We start from the raw sequence: 23,132 nt of genomic DNA on the forward strand, positions 1-23,132 counted from the left end.
GGAGATTGTTAGAATGCTTTCATAGATATTTGGGCAATATCTGTTCGAATAAAAAAGTTCGTATGTGCACAGTGAAGTTTGTATAGGCATATTTACTGCAGTATTGTTCTAAAAGCAAATTCATGGACACTAAATATCCTCATTCATTCAATATCCATTAAGGGGATCAGTTGAATAAATTATTATACATGCATATCATAAAAGACTACATTCATTAAGAAGAGTGAAACATTTGCATATACTGATAAATTATTCATGTGTGTTTACCTTAGAAAACAAGTTACATAAGGAAGGCTACCATTTTTTTCTGGTGGTGTAAGAAGGATATACACAGAACTGTAAGGATATACACCTCCCCAGAGGTGCTGATTTACACTTAAACTATCTCTGGAAGACCACACAAAAAAGTTAATATTTTTCAGAAGGTAAATTTTGGGGCACAGGAGGTAAACTTACTTTCACTCTATTCTTTTTTTTTTTGGTAAGACTCTGGCTGCTTTCAGCTCAGAAATTTTTTTTTTAAGATTTTATTTATTTATTTGACAGAGAGCGAGACAGAGAAAGAGTGAGCACAAGTAGGCAGAAAGACAGGCGGAGGGAAAGGCAGAAGCTGGCTCTCTGCTGAGCAGAGATCCCAGGACCCTGGGATCATGACCTGAGCTGAACGCAGTTGATTGACTGAGCCACCCAGCTACCCCTTCCTTTTGTATTGTTAACATTTGTTACCCAAGTGCTCATATTACCTTTAATTTTTTTTTTTAAAGTCGGCTTCACACCCAGTGTGGAGCCCAGTGAGGGGCTTGAACTCAAGACCCTAAGATCAAGACCTGAGCTGAGATCAAGATCTGGATGCTTAATTGACTGAGTCACCCAGACCATCCCCACAAAATTTGTTTCTCTAGCTATCTGCTTACCACCAAAACCCTTCCCCAGCCCACAGTCCTTCTCCAGGGCCTTGGTTGGTGCAGGCAGCTCATCAGTGGTTTCTTCAGCAAGAAACCACAGGACGTGTGGTTTAAGGTAGGCGTGAGAAGGTTGGGAATAATGAGTGTGTGTGTGTGTGTGTGTGTGTGTGTGTGACACAAATGGACATTTACTTTTTGTTCTGTATCTTTTACGTTTTTGCATATCTAATCACGTGCATGTAGTGTTGTGGGATCACAGAACATGATAGTCAAGAAAGAATTCCTGAGGTGTTTTGCGGTGCAACTTAGTAAATTTACTTAAGTGGCATGGGTGGTAGGTCCTGTGAGCAGAAAGATCTGCTCTTTTGCTGTATGAAGCTGGTGGTTGTATGCTTACTGCTCAAGGGGGTCAGGATGTGCAGGCAGTATTAGATCAGAAATGTTTTCTTCAAATTTCTACTAATGAGGGCACCTGGGTGGCTCAGTGGGTTGAGCCTCTGCCTTCGGCTCAGGTCATGATCTCAGGGTCCTGGAATCGAGCCCCACATCGGGCTCTCTGCTCAGCGGGGAGCCTGCTTCCTCCTCCTCTCTCTCTCTCTGCCTGCCTCTCTGCCTACTTGTGATCTCACTCTGTCATATAAATAAAATATTTTAAAAAGAAAAAAAATTTTACTCATGAAACTATTTTCGAAAGATTTCTCTGGTGCTTATCATTCAGCTTGATATTAACTATTGGCGAGATACACAGGCAGTCATGAGACCTTTTAGGAATGTAACCAGGGGTGCCTGAGTGGTTCAGTCAATTAAGCGTCTGCCTTCTGGTCAGGTCACAATCCCAGGGTCCTGAGATCGAGCTGCGCCTCAGGCTCCCTGCTCAGCGAAGAACCTGCTTCTCCCTCTCCATCTGCCTGCTGCCCTGCCTACTTATGCTCTATCTCTCTGTCAAATAAGTAAAAACCTTTAAAAAGAGAGAGAGAGAGAGAGAGAGAGAGAACGGAGAGAATGTAGCAGTCACTACGCATTCCATCCATACTGAACTATGCAGGCTATACACATCAGGCTTCCGGACTAAAGGTGAACAGTTTTTTCTGCTTCTGTCCCTCATCAATAATACCTTTCAAGACCGTAGAATTTGTTTATTTAAAGCTATGTCAAGACTCCTTCGCAATCCCTCTCCTCCCCACTCTGGACCCCGGCAAACCTCTAGTTCACCAGCCGGTCCTTCTCCAGCCGGAGAGTCGAGGACCTTCTGTTCTAAGGTAGGAGACTGAGTGGTGGGGATCAACCCTTGAATAAAAGGTCTTTTGCTAATGGGGATTTGAGGTTTGGAAGGATATTGTTGGCTTTCCTTTTTAAAATTAAGCACGATACAAATAAACCCTTAAACCTCCAGAATCACTAACTGAAGGAAGCTTAATAGTAATCATTCCTGTTTGAAAAGGAAGCGCGCGCGCTGCATGCCGGGATTTGTAGTCCCTGCTCTGATGGCCCTCATTGCGGCTGTGCAGGAAGAGCCTCTCTTCCAGGCGCATGCGTGCGGCGGCGGCGGCAGGACTGACTGCGCTAAGGTGGCGGTAGGAACGCGGCCTCCTGGGAGCTCGCCATGGCGGTAGCTGCGGCAGCTATGGGGCCCTCGGCGCTTGGTCAGAGCGGTCCTGGTTCAATGGCTCCATGGTGTTCAGTGACCAGCGGCCCAACACGCTACGTGCTGGGAATGCAGGAGCTGTTCCGCGGCCACAGCAAGACTCGCGAGTTCCCTGCACATAGCGCCAAGGTGCACTCGGTGGCCTGGAGCTGCGATGGGCGTCGCTTGGCCTCGGGGTCTTTCGACAAGACGGCCAGCGTATTCCTGCTGGAGAAGGACCGGTTGGTAAGCTGTCAGGGACCGGCCCAGGCCAGAGAGAGGGTCTGTGGTAAAGCCAGGTGTGGAGAGCCAGGTGTTGGAGAGAATGCGGGATGGAGGCGAGGAGAAGGGAGGGGTGTGGGGAAAAGAGGGTTGTGTAGAGCACGCTGGAGGAGTGCGGGAGTGACAAGGGTAATGATTAGGGATCTGGAAGGAATGTGGTAGAGAGGAAGATGGTGATGGTAAGAGGGAGGTGGGGATGTGAGGGAGTGTAGCAGTAAGGAGGTGTAAAGATGAGCTGGGAGTGGAGGCGAGGAGGGGATGAGGACTGGTGGTGAGGAGGGTAGATGGGATTCGAGTGAGGTGGGGGTGTATGGGAGTGGTAGGAAGGAGTTGTGTGGTGGTGAGGAGTGGCTAGAGGCTGTGGTGGTGGTGGGGTCCCTATGGTGGTAAGGAGGCTTCCTGTGAGAGTGAGCAAGAAGATTGGGAACCTTGGTGGAGTAAATGTGGAGAACCAGAAAGAAGGAGGAAGGCCAGGGAGGGCAAAAGAGTTAGAGCATTGCTGTGGAATCCAAATCTCAGAACAATTCAGAGTGATTGGAGAGGAAGGGAGGAGGGTATTGGGAAGAGTTTTGGGGAAGGGGTTTAAAAATTTAAAAATTCTTTTAAATTTTCTGGCTTTTTCTTTGAATAAGGTTTAGAAGACACATGTGGAGGCAGGTACTTATGTGTGAAGTAGCATTTGGATTCTGTTCTTTCAGGTCAAAGAAAACAATTATCGGGGACATGGGGATAGTGTGGACCAGCTTTGTTGGCATCCGAGTAATCCTGACCTCTTTGTCACAGCATCTGGAGACAAAACCATTCGCATCTGGGATGTGAGGACTACAAAATGCATTGCCACTGTGAACACTAAAGGTGACTCTTGAGAGAGAGGGCAGTAGGAAGATGAGCAGCTTATAGTCATTCAACAAGCATTTCCCAAGTATCTTCTTTGTGTGTGGCCTCGTGTTAGGTGTGGGACATCCTGGGCTGAATAAGACAATTTCCAGCTCCCAGGACCTGTACTAGGTTTAGTGCAGGGAGAGAGACATATGTGTTAACGAAAAAACCTAACGTGATATGATATGGTTCATCTTACACTGAAGAGTCTACAAGATGGATACCTAGAATGGAAATGCTTAAGTCTGACCCTTGCCTGTGAGGACATTTGAGCGGAATTTGAGCAAATTCTTAGAATAGGTAATAGGGATTTAGTGGTCAGGGTACAGTGCATGGGTGAGGGGTGGGGTGCAGCTCTAGGAGGGAGCTTCATGTGTAGATAGATGGAGAATTTAGGAAACTGCTGATAGGCCAGAATGACTGATCTTGGGAATGAATAGTCTTGGTGGTCTGGGAGAAGACGACCTGGAAGTTGTATAGTACATTTGTAGAATCTGTTCTTCACCAGGTATTGTCCTATAAACCTTGAGGTCACTTACTATGTTTCACTGACTAACGTGTCATTGATTATAACATGCACCAATATTTTATGCGTTGTTAGGAAGGAAAATAAAGTTTCTAGATAAGCATCATACACCAAAAATTTCGAGATGCCTCCTAATGCATTTTAAGATATGTTGTAGAAAATAAAATGTGAAAATATATGCATCATAGAATTGATAAAGTTGGTGAGATTTTTAATTGACATGTTCACTGTGGGCCACTGGACTTTGTTGACAAGACTTGTCCCTGGAGGTGGAATCTTGTAGTGCTTTCTCCAAGTAGACAACTGGTGATTCTTAAATGAGTTAGATAGCACGTGGATGAACATTAAAAACCGGCTGTGTATGTATTTTAATGCCTACCAGGAAAAAAGATCTAGCCCATAGAATTTACTGCTAAATGGAAACTGAATTTATTTAACTGAAAATTTTTGAGTCAATTTTAAGAAAAGTCTTGAATAAAGAAATATAGCTGTTATTTTTATATATAGCTATATATATTTATATATATACTTAAAGATATAGCCAACATGGATAGGACAAAAATTGGAAAAGTGGCATGTGAATGACTGGAGTTTGGGAAATGGTGGTATAAGACTAGGGGGCTTTGGAGTCAAATCTGGTTTCGATCTTGGGTGTGTTACTTCATGGCTTTGACACTTTGGCTCATGTCTCATATCTTTCATATCTTCATATGTAATATGGGGATAATAAAGTATTCCTTAGAGAGTTATGAGAGTGCATAAGGGGCAATTTGTAGACGAAAGTGTTGGACTCATAATTGGTGAGTAAGTAGTCATTCCCTTCTGTTGACTGGGACCTTGGTGAATGAGGTTTGGAGATAGCTCTGGTCTTCGTAGTATTAAAAAAAAGTTAACTGCAGGATTATAGGCAAACAGTATCTTGCTGATTATATCTGGGTTTCCAGGGGAGAACATTAATATCTGCTGGAGTCCTGATGGGCAGACCATTGCTGTAGGCAACAAGGATGATGTGGTGACCTTTATTGATGCCAAGACACACCGTTCCAAAGCGGAGGAGCAGTTCAAGTTTGAAGTCAATGAAATCTCCTGGAATAATGACAACAACATGTTCTTCCTGACAAATGGCAATGGTTGTATCAACATCCTCAGGTGAGAGGGTTCTAGCTTAGGGACTGTCATGTCTTTGTGCTGGGTGCTGCATGGATACAGAATGAATTAGATGCAAGCCTGGCCTGAAGGAGCTTAAAAGACAAATGGTAATAAAAAATCCTAACCTCTGTTGAGCACCTTTGAGCCAGGCACCTTATATTTACTGAGTCCTCAGAAATTCTCTGGGGTTGTTATTTGAGTCTTATTTGACAGATGAGGATCTGGGATTCAAGAGAGTTTAAATTATTAGTCAACAGGTGAGCACTAGAACTAGGTACACCTTGAATTATGGTTAATTTATACCCATAAAGTCTCTGCTTAAATTTCTTAAAATTTCTTTAAAATTAATTAATTAATTAATTAATTAATAGATTTAAAAATTTTAAAATTTAGTATTTTAAATATTTAATATTTTAATTAATTAATATTTAATATTTTAAAATTTAAAGATATTTTAAAATATCTTTAAATATTTTAAAATTTCTCTCCAGGGCAGCCATCTTCAGTACTTTCCTACCTCCCCAGTTTAAAAGCTTATTTTATGTACTTCCTGTTGGCAGCATTTCTCATTCTGTATTGTAATTAAATGTTTGTTTGTTTTAAAGATTTTATTTGTTTAGTTGACAGAGTATACAAGCAGGGGGAGCAGCAGAGGGAGAGGGAAAAGCAGGCTCTCCACTAAGCAGGGAGCCAAGTGCGGGGCTTGATCCTAGGACCCAGGATCATGATCTGAGCCGAAGGCAGATGCTTAACTGACTGAGCCACCCAGGCACCCCTATAATAAATGTTTAATTAATCTATATCTGCCATTAGACTATAAATGACATGAAGGAAGGGACTATGTGTAACTTTTTTCCTGTTGAATCCCTAGTTCCTACCTTAATACTTGCTACACAGAGTTAGGATCTCCATAAATATTTATTCTGTAAATGAATGAAGTGTTGGAATTGAAATTCAGGTCTGTTGACTCTGTTCTTTCTGCTGTCTGGGTGGGCAATGCAAGGCAATGTGAAATAGGTTCTTTTCGAGAGGCATGGAGTTTGCTTTGGAATCCCAGGGATAGAAACTTAAATTGACTATGGGAGTTGGGGATTGAAAGAGGCAGCTTCTGATCTTGACCTTGAAAACTGAGTAGAATTTTAAGAATCAGCAGAAGGGAACCATACAATGGGCAAAGGTGTGAATGAACATGGCCTATATGGACAGTAGTTGGTAGATCACAGTTGCTGAGAATGGTATCAGATAAGGTATCTGAAGAGATGGCCTGAAAATGGGAAGATAAAGTTGAAATGTAATCTGGGACCAGATTATATAAAAGGCTGGAAACCTGTGCTTAGCAACTTGAATTTTATTCAAGTTGGTGTTCTATAGCTTATTTTTTTTTTTTTAAGCCTTTCAGTTAGGAAATAAAACACATACACAGAAAACCACTTAAAACAACATACAGCTTGGGACACCTGGGTGGCTCGGGTGGTTGAGCAACTGCCTTCGACTCAGGTCATGATGCCGGAGCCCCGGGATCAAGTCCCACATCAGGCTCCCAGCTCCGTGGGGAGTCCGCTTCTCCCTCTGACCTTCTCCCCTCTCATTCTCTCTCTCACTGCCTCTCTCTCTCTCTCAAATAAATAAATAAATAAACAAAAGAAAACAAAAAACTGTCTTTAAAACAACATACAGCTTAATGAACTATTATCTGTGTAACCCCACCCAGGTCAAGAAATATTTGCTGCATCCCAGAAGTCCCTCCATGTCCTTTGTTCTAGTCCTCAAAAGGAAACACTATTTTGATTTTTATAGTATTTCTTCATAGTTTTAGCTACCAAGTATGCATTTCTAGACATTCTGGATTTGTCTATTTAAAAAAATTTGATGTCTTTTAAATGTGTTAAACTATGAAGTTGCTCTTCATCCTCTTCTACTTTATAATGTAGCTGTTGGAAAACTAGACTGTTAACCTGCAGAGATTCTCCTAGTCTGGATTTTGCTGATTCTGTATGCTTATTTATTTGTTAGAATATAAGATACTTCCTCTCATTTACTGTTTTGTTATTTAATAATATAGTTCACTTAGGAAAGGCAGGATAAATGGTTCTTTCCCTTTGTCATCAGATAATGAATTAGTTCTCCATCACCTCCAAAGACGATCAGCTAGGTTTTATTTTTAAGACTTAGTAGGGACGCCTGGGTGGCTCAGTTGATTGGACGACTGCCTTTGGCTCAGGTCATGATCCCAGAGTCCCGGGATCAAGTCCCGCATCAGGCTCCCAGCGCCATGGGGAGTCTGCTTCTCCCTCTGACCTTCTCCTCGCTCATGCTCTTTCTCACTGTCTCTCTCTCAAATAAATAAATAAAATCTTAAAAAAAAAAAAAAAAAAAAGACTTACTGTAGGGGCGCCTGAGTGTCTCAGTGGGTTAAGCCTTTGCCTTCGATTCAGGTCTTGATCTCAGGGTCCTGGGATCGAGCCCCACATCGGGCTCTCTGCCGGGCAAGGAGCCTGCTTCCCTCCATCTCTGCCTGCTTGTGATCTCTCTCTGTCTCAAATAAATAAATAAATAAAATTAAAAAAAAAAAAAAAGACTTACTGTAAACTCTTGTACTTAAGCATGGGAGATGTGTTTCAGTCCATTGGAGTAATTATCTGTATGGAAACTCAAATTATCCCTTCTTCAGCTAATGGGAGCCTCTTCAAGTTGTTCCTGAGTCTTTTTTTTTTTTTTTTTTTTTTTTTGTTAACAATGCAGGTAGTCTTCAGTTTGTTGCTCTCTGGTAGGACAGGATATGCCAGGTTCATCTTGTATGTTTCCTGGCTCAGACCTTTAATCAGAAAATTCTCTAGGAATCCTTGGATTCTTTTTCTGAGAAAAGGTACTGGAACTACAGATGTCCATATTGCTGGTTTGATCATTATTTCTAGACCTTTCCTGTGGACAGAGCAAGGACATGTAAGTGTTTATTTTTAAAGATTAAAATATGTGAATAGTGAGTTTATGTTGATAACATTGAACTAAAATTCAGGACTAGTGGAATCCTACTGCGGGCACCTGGATGGCTCAGTGGGCTAAAGCCTCTGCCTTCGGCCCAGGTCATGGTCTCAGGGTCTTGGGATCGAGCCCCGTGTCGGGCTCTCTGCTCAGCAGGGAGCCTGCTTCCCCCACCCCCGCCCCCAATCTGCCTCTCTGCCTACTTGTGGTCTCTGTGTCAAATAAATAAAAAAAAAAAAAAAAAAAAGAAGAATCCTACAAAACATTTTCTATATTTTAGGTAACTCTTTCCTTCCAAACTGAATATTTGAGTATTCTGATTCTCAAGGACACTGGGATTATAGAATTAGAATATCCCATGGTTACTTATTACCTTTCTCCATATTACACATAGAGGTATCTCAGAATAACAGTATTCCCACTACCACCACCACTGTGATTACTTAAAATAGTAAATTTTGCTTTTTGCATTGTTTTCCTAATTTTTCTTCGATTAAAAAAAATAGTTAATATTATATTATCAGAGTGTAGAGCTACTATGTACTATGCCTTTCTTTTACATCTATAATTTCTACAAGAAGCTGTATATGTAATGCTAATCACCAGTCCCATGCTGATAAGTCTCTAGTCATTTTGATTGTCAAAGTTCATTCTTTAGATTCCTCAGGAAGGGTTCACAGGACAATATTCTTTAAGTTCATGCTTACAACTTATATACCTATAAAACTTACAGATATTTAATTGTATTTACTATTTGAGCTCTTTGTAATTGATAGTTTTGCTAGATATAAAAATCCTTGATTCCTATTTTCTTGCTTGTGTATCTTAAATATATTATCCCATTTTCTTTTGGCATAAAGTCTTACAGTCAGAAAGGTCTGATGATAATCTAATTTTTTTAAAAGATTTTATTTATTTATTTGACAGACAGAGAGATCACAAGTAGGCAGAGAGGCAGGCAGAGAGAGAGGGGGAAGCAGGCTCTCTGCCAAGCAGAGAGCCTATTGTGGGGCCTGATCCCAGGACCCTGAGACCACGACCTGAGCCGAAGGCAGAGGCTTAATGCCCTGAGCCACCCAGGTGCCCCATAATTTTTTTTTTTTTTTAAGTCCAGGAAAGTTTGTTTGAATTACAGTCTGATACTTGGTTTGTTGTCTTTGATTTTCTTCTTTAGTATCTCCCGTTGTCGTCTTAGTACCACAGTCCTCTTCCCATAGTTTAATTGCTATCTGTCTTGTTTCTTAGCTACCCAGAGCTGAAGCCTGTGCAGTCTATCAATGCCCATCCTTCCAACTGCATCTGTATCAAGTTTGACCCCATGGGGAAGTACTTTGCCACAGGAAGTGCAGATGCTTTGGTCAGCCTCTGGGATGTGGATGAGTTGGTTTGTGTTCGGTGCTTTTCTAGGTAAGCAGCTCTGCCGGCACTTTCCTTGTTGGATAAATTAATTTGACTTTATTTTGGATGAAATTGTGCCCTACACTCACTGGGTTATTCTAACATGTCCTGTCTCCACTCTGTTACAGGCTGGATTGGCCTGTGAGGACCCTTAGTTTTAGTCACGATGGAAAAATGCTGGCATCAGCCTCGGAAGATCATTTTATTGACATTGCTGAAGTAGAGACAGGTAACTGATACCCTCACTACCATAGTGAGTCTTCTGTCTGTCATCTGTTGGCCATCAAGACTTTTCCTGTCATGTGTTTTTATCTTCACATTACTACTTCACTTGCATTAGCATAAATGAATTTTCCTCTTAAGACAGCTTTGTTTATTAGGACTATTATAGTCAGGTCATAAGGGAGCAAAGAGTTTAGAAAGGAGCAGGTCTGAAAAAAGTAATTTAGGAAAATATTTTGCATTTCATTAACTTTCAATTCTTCTGTTATGAAATTTTTAAAATGTGGAAAATAGGAGGAAGAAAAAAGTGGTACTTTTGGTTCCACCTCTAAACACAATCTCTTTTAGTATTGTGGTATACTTTTTTCCTGTATTTTGCCTGTATGTGAACTTAAAATAATCTTAGGAATTAACAAAATACATGTGATTTGCTTTAAAAACAACCAGTAGAATTTGAAAATAGAAAAATGAGAGGAGAGTATTCATTTTACGAAAGAATTTCCTTAGCTTTACTTATTTTTAATTAATAATTTTTTATTATCAAAGTATGACTGACATGATATTATATTAGTTTCATGTATGACAGTGATTTGACAGACATACATATTAGTCATTGATCACAATAAAGGTAGTCGTCATCTGTCACCGTATAACATCATTATAATATTATTAACTATATTCCTGTTGCTATACTTTATATCTTCAGGATGTATTTATTTTATAATTGGAAGTTTGTACCTCTTAATATTTCACTCATCACCCCAGCTTTCTCTCCTCTGGCTCCCAACAGTTTTCTTTAATTATGAATCTGTTTCTGTTGTTTATTTATTTACTTGTTTTGTTTTTTAGATTTCATGTACAAGTGAAATCATATTGTATTTGTCTTTCCTGATTTATTTAACTTAGCTTAATAACCCTTAGGTCCACCCCATGTTCTCATAAATGGCAAGATCTCATTCTTTTTTTAATGACTGATTAATATTCCATTGTGTATATATATCTCAGATCTTTATTCATTTGTCTATCCATGGATACTTAGGTTGCTTCCATATTGTGGCTATTGTAAATAATGCTGCAATAAACATAGGGGTTTACATACCTTTTTGAATTAGTATTTTGTTTTCTTTGGGTAATTACCCAGTAGTGGAATTATTGGATCATACATTTCTATTTTTAATTTCTCGAGAAAGCTCCATACTGTTTTCTACAGTAGCTGCACCAATTTATATACCCACCAGCAATGTATGAGGATTCCTTCTTCTTTACATCCTCACCGTTTGTTTTTTATTATCTGTTTGATACTAGCTATTTTGGTAGGTATGAGGTGATATTTCATTGTATGTGCATTTCCCTGATGATCATTGATGTGAGCACCTTTTCATGTTTGTTGGTCATCTGTGTGTCTCCTTTGGAAAAATGTCTGTCTAGGATTTTTGTCCCCCTCCCCCCGCACCTTTTTTTTTTTTTTTTTTTTTTAAAGATTCACCCATTTGGGAGAGAGAGAACATGAGTGGGCCTGGCGGAAGGGGCAGAGGGAAAGAATCTCAAGCAGACTCCCTGCTGAGTGTGGATCCTGACATGGGGCTCAATCTCAGGACCCTGTGATCATGACCTGAGCCGAAATCTTAAGAGTTGGATGCTCAACTGACTAAGCCACCCAGGCACCCCGTTTTTTAATCAGCCTACTTTTTTTGTTTGTTTGTTTTTTAGTGTTGAACATAGAATTGTCTTATATATTTTGGATATTAACCTCTTAATGGATTTATTATTTGGAAGTATCTTCTCCCATTCAATAGGTTGCCTTTTTGTTTTGTTGATGGTTTCCTTTGCTATGCAGAAGCTTTTTATTTTGGTGTAGTCCCAGTATTTTATTTTTGCTTTTGTTTTTCTTTGCTTGAGGAGACATATCCATAAATACATTGCTAAAGCTGATGTTTAAGAGATTGCTGCCTGTGTTTTCTTTTAGGACTTTTATTGTTTCATATCTCACATTTAAGTCTTTAGTCCATTTTGAGCTTATTTTTCTGTATGGTGTAAGAAAGTGGTCCAATTTCATTTGTTTGAATGTAGTTGTCCTGTTTTCCCAGCACCATTTGTTGAAGAGACTGTTTTTTCCATTGCATATTCTTGCCTCCTTTGTTGTGGATTAATGATCATATTAAGTGTGGGTTTATTTCTGGGCTCTCTATCCTGTTCCATTGATCTAGCATATCCGGTTTTGTGCCAGTGCCACATTGTTTTGATTACTATAGCTTTGTAGTATATCTTGAAGTCTGGGATTGTGATACTTCTAGCTTTGTTCTTTCTTAAGATTGCTTTGGTTGCTCAGAGTCTTTTGTGGTTCCATACAAATTTTGGGATTATTTGTTCTAGTTTTGTGAAAAATACTGGTATTTTGATAGGGACTGCATTGAATCTGTGGATTGCTTTGGGTGATACGGACATTATAACAATATTAATTCTTCCAGTCCTGGGCATGGTTAATTTTTCTATTTGTGTTACCTTCAATTTCTTTCTTCAGTGTCTGATAGTTTTTAGAGTATAGGTCTTTCCCCTCTGTGGTTAAATGTATTCCCAGGTATTTATTCTTTTAGGTGCAATTGTAAATGGGATTGTTTTTTAAATTTTCTTCCTACTACATCATTATTAGTGTATAGAATGCAATGGATTTCTGTATATTAATTTTGTTGCCTGCAACTTTATTGAATTCATTATTTCTAATACTTTTTGTGGAGTCCTTCCAGTTTTCTATATATAGTATCATGTCATGTGCAAATACTAACAGTTTTACTTCTTTCTTACCAATTTGGGTTCCTTTTTTTTTTTTTTTTCTCTTGTCTGGTTGCTGTGGCCAGGACTTCCAAGACTGTGTTGAATAAAATGGTGAAAGTAGACATCTTTGTCTTGTTCCTGATTTTAGGGGAAAAGCTTTCAGTTTTTCACCATTGAGTGTGGTGTTATCTGGGTTTTTCATATATGGTCTTTATATGTTGAAGTGTGTTTCCTCTAAATCCATTTTGTTGAGAGCTTTTATCAACAATGGGTGTTTATTTTTGTCAAATGGTTTTTCTGTGTCTATTGAAATGATCATATGGTTTTTATCCTTCCTCTTATTGATGTGATGTATCATATTGATTTATTTGTAAATATTGAACCATCCTGGAATAAATACCACTTGATCATGGCGTATGATCTTTTTAATGTATTGTTGAATGTGGTTTGCTAATATATTTTGTTGAGGATTGTTGCATCTATATTCATCAGAGATGTTGGCCTGCAGTTTTTTGCTTTTTGTTTTTGTTTTTGCTTTTTTTTTGGTAGTGTCTTTACCTGGTTGTGGTATCAGGGTAATGCTGGCCTCATAGAATGAATTTGGAAGTTTTTCTTCCTCGCTGATTTTTTGGAATAGTTTGAGAAGAATAGGTATTAACTGTTCCTTAAGTGTTTAATAGAATGCACCTGTGAATCCATCTGGTCCTGGAGTTTTGTTTTTTTTGGAGTTTTTTGATTACCAGTTCAGTTTCATTACTAGTAATTCGTCTGTTCAAATTTTCTCTTTCTTCTTGATTCAGTTTTGGAATATTGTATGTTTATAGGAATTTATCCAGTCCTTTGGGTTGTCCAATTTGTTGGCATATAATTTTTCATAGTATTCTCATATAACCCTTTGTATTTTTGTGGTGTCAGTTATTTCTTCTTTCATTTCTGAATTCATTTATTTGAGTTCTCTCTCTTCTTGATGCGTCTGGTAAAGGTTTATCAAACTTGTTGATGATTTCAGAGAACCAGCTCTTAGTTTCATGGATCTTTTCCAATTTTTTTTAGTGTCTATTTAATTTATTTCTGCTCTAATCTTTTTTGTTTCCTTCCTTCTACTAACTTGGGGCTTTGTTCTTTTTGTAGCTCCTTTAGATGTAAGGTTAATTTGTTTATTTGGGATTTTTCTTGTTTTGTAAGGTAGGCCTGTATTGGCATAAACTTTCCTGTTAGAACTGCTTTTGCTGGATCCCAGAGATTTTGGATTGTTGTGTTTCCATTTTTATTTGTCTTCATTTTTTAAAAAATTTCCTCTTTGATTTATTCATTGACACTTTGGTTGTTTATATTGTTTAGCTTCTGTATGTTTGTGTTTTTTTTCCAGTTTTTTTTTTTTTTTCTTGTAATTGATTCCTAGTTTCATACCATTGTGGGTCAGAAAAGACACTTGATAGGGGTACCTGGGTTGTTCAGTCTTTGGGCATCTGCCGTTGGCCCAGTTCGTGGTCCCAGGGTCCCAGGGTCCTGGGATCTAGCCCCACATTGGGCTCCCTGCTCAGCGGGAATCCTGCTTCTCCCTTTCTGACTTCCCCTGCTTGTATTTTGTCTCTTGCTGTCTCTTTCTATCAAATAAATAAATAAAATAAAATAAAAAAAAGATGGCTTGATAAAATTTCAGCCCTCTTAAATTCATTGCAACTTGTTCTATGGCCTACTGTATATGATCCATACTGGAGCATATTCCATGTGTGCTTGAAAATAATGTATATTCTGTTATTTTTGAATGGAATGTTCTGTATATATCTGTAAAGTCCATCTGGTCTAATGTGCTTTTTGTTGATTTTCTGTCAGGATGATCTGTCCATTGATGTGAGCATGGTGTTAAAGTCCCCTACTATTGTATTACTGTCAGTTGCTCCTTTTATGTTTGTTAATATTCACTCTATGTTTTTAGGTGCTCCTATCTCCTATGTTAGGTACATAGATACTTACAATTGTTATATCCTCTCATTGGATTGATTCCTTTATCATTATTTAATTCCTCTTTTTGTCTCTTGCTATAGTCTTTGTTGCAAAGTGTATCTTGTCTGATAGTTTTTTTTTTTTTTTTGGTGGGCAGCAAGGCAAAGTTTATTAGGCAATAGCAAAGTGATAGTACAAAGGTCCTGAGGAGGAAGGGGACCTGAGAGGGCTGCCTTTGTCTGATAAAAATATCACTACCCCAGCTTTTTTTTCACTTCTGTCTACATGGAATATCTTTTACTGCCCTGTCACTTTCAGTCCACATGTGTCTTTAGATTTGAAGTGAGTCTTTTTTTTTTTTTTTTTAAAGATTTTATTTATTTACTTGACAGAGATCACAAGTAGGCAGAGCGGCAGCAGAGAGAGAGGGAGGAGGAAGCAGGCTCCCTTTTGAGCAGAAAGCCCGATGTGGGCCTAGATCCCAGGACCCTGGAATCATGACCTGAGCCGAAGGCAGAGGCTTTAACCCACTGAGCCACCCAGGCACCCCTGAAGTGAGTCTTGTAGGCAGCATATAGTTGAGTCTTGTTTTTTCAGTCATCCAGTCACCCTGTATCTCTTGATTGGACCATTTAGTCAATTTACATTTAATTATTCATAGGTATGTATTTATTGCCATTTTGTTCATTGTTTTCTGTTGTTTTATGGTTTTTCTTTGTTCCTTTCTTCTCTTGCTCTCTCTTTCCTTGTGGTTGATGGCTCCCTTTAATGTTATGTTTGGATTACCTTCTCTTTATTTTTTAAATACCTTTTAGAGGTTTTTGATTTGTGGTTACCATGGAGTCATAAATAACATCCTATTTGTGTAGTACTCTTTATTGTTAGTTGCTTAAGCTTGGACACATTCCAAAAAGCACTGAATTTGTACTCCCCCTCAACATTTTATGTGTATATCATATTATATATCTTTTAATTTTGTGTATCCCTTGAGTAATTTTTGTAGATGTAATTGATTTTACTGCTTTGTGTTTTAACCTTCATAATGGCTTTATAAGTGATTAGTCCACTACCTTTAATCATATGTTTGCTTTTACTAGTGAAATTTTTTCTTTCATAATTTTCTTCTAATCATGGCCTTTTCTTTTCACTTAAAGAATTCTCTTAAATATTTCTTGTAAGGCTGGGTTAGTGGTGATGAACTTCCTTTTGTTTGGGAACCTCTTTATCTCCTTCAATTCTGAGTGATAGCCTTGGCAGGTAGAGTATTCTTGGTTGTAGCTTCTTTCCTTCCAGCTCTTTGAATGTATCATGGCCACTCCCTTCTGGCCTGCAGAGTTTTTGCTGAGATCAGCCTATAGCCTTATGGGTTTTCTCTTATATGTGACAACTTTTCTCTTGCTGCTTTGAAGATTCTCTCTTTATCTTTAATTTTTGCCATTTTAATTATTATGTGTCTTGGTGTGAACCTTTTTGGGTTCATCTTGTTTGGAGCTTTCCTTTGTTTCCTGGATCTGATGTGTGTTTCCTTCCTCAGATTCAGGAAGCTTTCAGTCGTTACCTTTTCAAATACATTTCCTGCCCCCTTTCCTTTCTCCTCCTTCGTGGACTCCTACGAAGCAAATGTTATCATGCTTGATGGTGTTGTAGAGGTTCCTTCACCTGTTCTCACTTTTATTATTCTTTTGTCTTTTTGTTGTTCATCTTAGTTATTTTCTATTACCCTGTCCTCAAGATCTCTGATCCGTTCTTCTGCACCACCCAATCTGCTGTTGATTTCCTTTGGTGTTATTTTTCATTTCAGTTACTGTATTACATTTTCTGTCTCTTTGTTGAAGTTCTCACGGAGTTCATCCACTGTTTTCTCAAGTCCAGTTGAGTATCTTTAGGAGCATTACTTTGAACTTCCCATCAGTCATATCACATACCTCCATTTTGTTTAGTCCTTTCTCTGTGATTTTTGTCTTGTTTGTTCATTTGGGACATATCCCTCAGTCTCCTCATTTTGTCTAACTGTGTGTTTGTTTCTGCATGTTAGGTAGGTCAGCTACATCTGACCTTGAAAGTAGTGATTTTACATAGAAGAGGTCCTGTGGTGCCCTGTATGCTATCTGCCCTGGTCACCGGAACCAGGGCTGTCCCCTCTATGAGCTGTGTGCACCCTCCTGCTGTGGTTGAGCTGTGATTGCTATGAGCATGCTGACGGTGGGGGATGGGGGCTGGCTTTCAGCCCAGTTGGCTGCGCTGACCTGCTTTGCCTGCTGCAGGCGCACTGGGCAGGGTTTGCTTCCCGTACTGTGGAGAGGCCTGGCTGCAGCTGCCATGGGCTTAGTGGTAGGTGGGGCTGGCACTCAGTCTGCTGTGTGTTATTAGCCTGTGTGACAGCTGCAGGTACATGCAAGGGCAGGCCTTGTTCTTTAGGGTGCCAGCTAAGAGGCCCAGCTGTAGGAACTATAGGCAAGCTGGTGCATAGGGTTATCTCCCCTGTCCCCTGGGTGAGGAGTCACTTTAGTGGGGTCCTGGTCCCATGTGGGCCTGCCTGCTGGATATGGCAGGGGAGGAGCTGCCTTGGAGGGGTGCCTGTGGAGGCCAGTGGACTGGGTAGGGTGGGTGGTAGGGGAATGCTGGTGTGGGGCATGTGTTGCTAACAAGGAGAGTGTTAGAATTGGCTTCTGCAAGCATCTAGCTATCAAGGCTCACGGTGGGCAAGAAAAATGGCACCCATCAACACTTTTTTATTCCTGGAGAAATCTGCACATGTTTGCCGTTCCCGCACACACCCTAAAATTACTTATTAAATCTCCTTCATGTATACTCTAGGCGCTTTTTAAGCTGCAGCTTCAGTGCCATCTCTGGCTGAGATACTTAGTAGTGTATTACTGGCTCTTTTGCCTTTCAGTTCAACTGGAGTTAAGCAGCACTGATTTCTAAAGCTCCTGGAGTTAAGCCCTGCTGATTTTCAAAGCCAGACATGATGGGAACTTGTCTTCCTAGCATAGGTCCTTACAGCCACGATTGCCCCGTGTGGGATCTGATCCCTTCACTCCTCCATGCTTGTGATGGCTCTCCCGTTGGTGGTTATTTGCATAGGGGTTTGGTTCCCGAACATGTCTCCACCCCTTCTACCCTTTCAGTGTGGCCATGTCTCTATGGTCAGCTGTGGAAGATCTCTTCTGCTGGTCTTCAGATCATTTTCAGAGTTAATTGCAGTAGATACACTTGTTGCCTCAGTGTGTCTGTGGAGGAGGTGAGCTCAGGATCCTCCTACTCTGCCATCTTGTCATTACCCTCAGATTTGTTTTGTATTGTAGCTTTATTGTTTTTGGAAATACACGATGCTTTAGTAAAAGCATTTAAACTATGTAGAAGACTTCAAAGAGCAAAGTAAAAAAGTTGAAATTCCACCATTTAAAAATGCCACTGTTGATGACATTGTGCTAAGTGTTGTCCAGCCATTCAGATACGCAGCTCCTTTGCATCTGCTTTGTTTGTGTGATGTGTGGATCCTCTCCTGCTCCAGGCTGTGCCTGTTCCACCTGAGCATGTTACAGCTTCGTAATGTCAGCTCTGCTGCCGCTTGTAATGCAGTCCCGAATCCCATTGAATATGTCAGGATGTTCTCAAACTGCTGGTCTTTACTTATTTATGCCTGTGGGTGCTTCAGTTGCTCTGCTCTTTGGTGGCTTTTCATCTGTGCACCATTATAAGTAAAGCTGTGAGAAATATTCCTTATGGTCTTCACTTTGGGTCATCCTTTTGGGGAAACCAGTGAAGTGGGATTGCTCCCTGAGTCCAAGGTACTGACATTTTGTGAAGGACCAAACCATGTACAGAAAAGTTATTCCAGTGTTTGTTCTTTTTTTTTTTTTTTGAAGAGTTTATTTATTTATTTGACAGACAGAGATCACAAGTGGGCAGAGAGGCAGGCAGAGAGAGAGAGGGAAGCAGGCTCCCCACCCAGCTGGGAGCCCGATGTGGGGCTCGATCCCAGGACCCTGGGACCATGACCTGAGCTGAAGGCAGAGGCTTTAACCCACTGAGCCACCCAGGTGCCCCTCCAGTGTTTGTTCTTAACAACGCATGCACGTGCATGTTTTTCCCATGTCGTCCTGGCACAGGTTTGTCTGCCTCACCTAATACATATAAAATGTGATTTATTTTATTTTTATTTTTTAAAAAGATTTTATTTATTTATTAGAGAGTGTGAGCGAGAGAGAGCACAAGTGGGCGGGGGTGGGGGTGGGCGGAGAGCAGCAGAGGGAGTGGGAGAAGCAGACTTACTGCTGAGGAAGGAGCCTGACGCGGGGCTTGATTCCAGCACCCCAGGATCATGACCTGAGCTGAAGGCAGATGCTTAACCAACTGAACTAGCCAGGCACCCCTTATTTTTTATTTTTTAAGATTTGTTTATTTACTTTAGAGAGAGAGCACAGATGGGGGCAGGGGCAGAGGGACAGGAGGAGAGAGAATCCTCAAGCAGACATCCAGCTGAGCACAGAGCCTACCACGGGGCTTGATCCCAGGATCCTGAGATCATGACCTGAGCTGAAATCAAGAGCTGGCTGCTTAACCCTCGGAGCCACCCAGGTGCCCCTAAAATATGATTTAGTTCACATATACTCTTTCAGGAATATATAAAATATGGCTGTATTAATTTTTCTAAGTAGTTCAGACATATACTTTTAACATTTTTTTAATCTTTTCTATAACCTAGGCTAAAAATTAAAAGTCAGATGACTATCAAAGGGAAGCACAGTTATAGTTATAGCATTATTTCATACATAAAAGGGAAATAGTCTCAATTTCATTATGAAGGACTGATTAAATAAGTTGTGATACATCCATATTACATTGTGCCAGGAGAAAAACATAGCTCCATATGCGCTGAAATGCAAGACTGGCAAGGCATTTTACTGAATGAGCAGAGCAAGTAGCCAATCAATGCACTTGATGTGTTCCCACTTAGGTAAAGAAACTAAGGCTAAATTAGTAGAAAGACTTTTGAAAGAATTTATTTCAGACTTAGAAGATTGGGAGAAGATAAATTTTACTTTAAATTATAATCTTAAGTATTATTACTGAAACCAAGTAGATAAAATGAAAAATTCCGTTTTTTTAGTTACCCTAGGTACATTTTAAGGACTTAAGTAGCCACATGTGGCTGATGGTTTCTGTATTGGATAGCACAGATGTAGAATGTTTCCATCATAGTGCTGTTTCCCAGTGCTGCTCTGTACCTAAGTGCTGTTTGAATTTTATGCAGTAAGCATGTTTTTGTATGTTGGTTTGTAAAATAGTATATATGCTCAGTATAGAATACTTGGAAAATGCTGGCAATTAAAAGGAGAAATTAATCACACATAGATCCATAATTTGGAGATAGCTAATTCCTAACATACTAGTATATTTCCTTCCAATCTTTTTTTCATATGTAGATATTTATATATCTGTATAGATATTTTATATATAGACATTGATTCATCTGTATGTGTATACATACACTATACTATGTATAGTTGAAGTCATATGTTAAGTAAGGTTTTGTGTTTTACATATTTTTAACTGTTAAATGTAAAAGTAAGAATTAATTTTATGTCTGATAACATTTTTTTTTAAAAGATTTTATTTATTTGACAGACAGAGATCACAAGTAGGCAGAGAGGCAGGCAGAGAGAGGAGGAAGCAGGATCACCACTGAGCAGAGAGCCTGATGTGGGGCTCCATCCCAGGACCCTGGGATCATGACCTGAGCCGAAGGTAGAGGCTTTAACCCACTGAGCCACCCAGGCGCCCCTGATAACATGTATTTTAACAGTCCACTTAATTTTGGCTTTTTAGACACACCATACATATTGCACCGAGTCTTTTAGAACTTCAGTGATCTGGAGTAGTCATGTCAGCCCCAGATAGCACCTTATTTATCATTCAGAGATTAAACTTTCCAATAAAACTGTCAAGATGTTGAATTTTATGAAGCCACATTGTTATTTAGGAAACATTTTAGGAGGCCTCTTCATGTCTGCTCTGAGTTTCTTGAACTGTATAAATTTCTTTATTTTTACCAATCCCACGTGACGGACAAATGATGGCATAAAGGCCAGAAGAGAAGTAAAAGGAGGGTAGCAGCCTGTGAAAGTATTCTTTATGTTTGTGTAATATAGAAATTTGCTCAGACATATAGCTAGACTGCCAGATACTAGCATCATGAGAAATGTTTAACTGTCCCTGAAGTAGGATTACTTAACAAAGAGGGTCTCTCTTTCTCTCGCTCTCTCCACACACATATGTGTGCATGTTATACATATATTTTAAACAGCTTTATTAAAATATAATTTACTGTATAGTTGACCAGTTTGAAGTATATAATTTAATGTATCCTGCAACTTCAAAATAACACTACATTGTTAATGTTTTATTACATTAATCTTAAGATTCTTTACATGAATCTTAACATAAAAGTAAAGTGGGACTAAAGGAATAATGGCTTCAGAAAAATCATGTTTAATTTCAAGTAAGAAGAATGACATTTTTGGAGGTAAAAATCTGTTTGCAAAGCATTGTGATTTAGAAGAAGGACCTGTGGCTTTGGAAACAGACTCACTTCATATGCTGACTCCTATGAGTATGACTTAACTGTTCAGTCACCTGTTCCTTTATAAAATGGGGTTTAAAATCATTACTTGCCTTGATGCATTGTGATTATACTTTATTTCTAAAGTATAATGCATGTGATTCCTAAGGGGTGCTCAACAAATATTAACTGCTGGTACTGTTTTCCTAGGGAGTGTGGAATAGGTTTAGCTCATATGCTCTGCATTCAGATCTTGCTCTGCCACCTACTGGCTTGTGCTCTCTCTCGGCCTCAATGTTCTGTGTAAAATGGGGCAATGATTGTACCTGTCCTGTAGGGTTAGTAGGTGGATTTAATGAGGGGCGCCTGTGTGGCTCAGTCGGTTAAGTGTCTGCTTTCAGCTCAGGTCATGATCAGGGTCCTGGGATTGAGCTGCATGTTGGGCTCCCTGCTCAGCAGAAAGTCTGCTTCACTCTCCCTCTTTATGTTTATTCTCTTCCCTCGCCTCCCCATCCCCCAACCCCTCGCTCCTGCGCGCTCTCTCTCAAATAAATAAAATATCCTAGAAAAAGTGGATTAAATGAGTTAATGTAGGCAAGCACATAATGAATGTGGTTTCTTATTAACGTATTGATTGGTTTTTCTATATTGATTTTTATAGGAGACAAGCTATGGGAGGTGCAGTGTGAGTCCCCGACTTTCACCGTGGCTTGGCACCCCAAAAGGCCTCTGCTGGCGTTTGCCTGTGATGACAAAGATGGCAAATATGACAGCAGTCGGGAAGCAGGAACTGTGAAGCTGTTTGGGCTTCCTAATGACTCCTGATAGGAGGCCTTCAGGGAGAGGAGACGCTGGCAGAGGCCTTCCTTTGTGTATTAGTTTGGTCTCTTCTCTTGGAGTTGATGGGCTCATGAAGTGTTTGTAAATTGGCATAAATTATACAAGTCTTGTCAGTCTGCCTGTTCCAGTCCCGTTCTTGTTATGTGAACTCTTCCCGTTCTTTCCCCTCCACAGGAGGTTTCTGCACGATAACACCAGCATATCTTCCTGTCTGGGTACTTCCTGTCTTCCCTGCCTTGGCGTGTGTGGTAGACTTTGTTGGGTTTGCTTCTGCTTGGACAGTACCTACCTTGGGGGGTGGGGTAAGTGAAGAAGCTGTGATGGGGTTGGAGATTTTTTACAATAAAAAGAAATGTATATAATTTTGAGATTTGAGCATTTAATAAAACTGACTTTAATTATGGGACTCCTATGACTTTAAAAGTTATGGTATGTTTGTTATTATTGTTGCAGATATTGGGAGATGTTGCAGTTTTGCATTTAAAAAAAAATTTCAGGTGGATTAAAGGTTGACATTCTATCATTTAATGTCCTAACCAAGAATTCTGTGAAATGCAGGGACCCAGCATGAAGTGCAATAGCAAGCCTTAAATTCTTCAGCTTGAGGGTACCCTGTCTTAATCTACAAAAGATTTGAGGACAATAAATTTATGGTAAACATTGTAAAATATAAACAAATCCAAAATCAGGAGAAGACATACAGATAAGAATAGAAAGTTGAAATTGGGGAAATTAAAACAAATATGGAAAGAATGAGGACCTGACTGATTGAACTAAAATTTTGGCTGTGCCCCCTGGTGGCAAAGTGAAGAAGGGAGAAGTCAATTAATTCTTTTTTGTTTTTTTTTTTTAAGATTTTATTTATTTATTTGACAGAGAGATCACAAGTAGGCAGAGAAGCAAGCAGAGAGAGGGGGGAAGCAGGTTCCCCACCGAGCAGAGAGCCTGATGTGGGGCTCGATCCCAGGACCCTGAGATCATGACCTGAGCAGAAGGCAGAGGCTTAACCCACTGAGCCATCCAGGGTGCCCAGAAGTC

At 39.8% G+C, this 23,132-nt stretch overlaps 1 protein-coding gene across 1 annotated transcript; it reads left to right on the top strand.

Moving 5' to 3' along the window:
• The first annotated feature begins 2,417 nt into the window (after positions 1 to 2,417).
• On the top strand, positions 2,418 to 22,517 carry THOC3 (THO complex 3). Its single transcript, XM_032336972.1, has 6 exons — positions 2,418 to 2,775; positions 3,510 to 3,666; positions 5,161 to 5,365; positions 9,593 to 9,754; positions 9,874 to 9,974; positions 21,916 to 22,517. The coding sequence occupies exons 1-6, from the start codon at positions 2,509 to 2,511 to the stop codon at positions 22,077 to 22,079; spliced, it is 1,056 nt and encodes a 351-aa protein (XP_032192863.1). The 5' UTR covers positions 2,418 to 2,508; the 3' UTR covers positions 22,080 to 22,517.
• Positions 22,518 to 23,132: the final 615 nt, after the last annotated feature.

The sequence above is a fragment of the Mustela erminea genome, chromosome 3 (assembly GCF_009829155.1).
Source record: "Mustela erminea isolate mMusErm1 chromosome 3, mMusErm1.Pri, whole genome shotgun sequence".
NCBI classification, from domain to species: domain Eukaryota; kingdom Metazoa; phylum Chordata; class Mammalia; order Carnivora; family Mustelidae; genus Mustela; species Mustela erminea.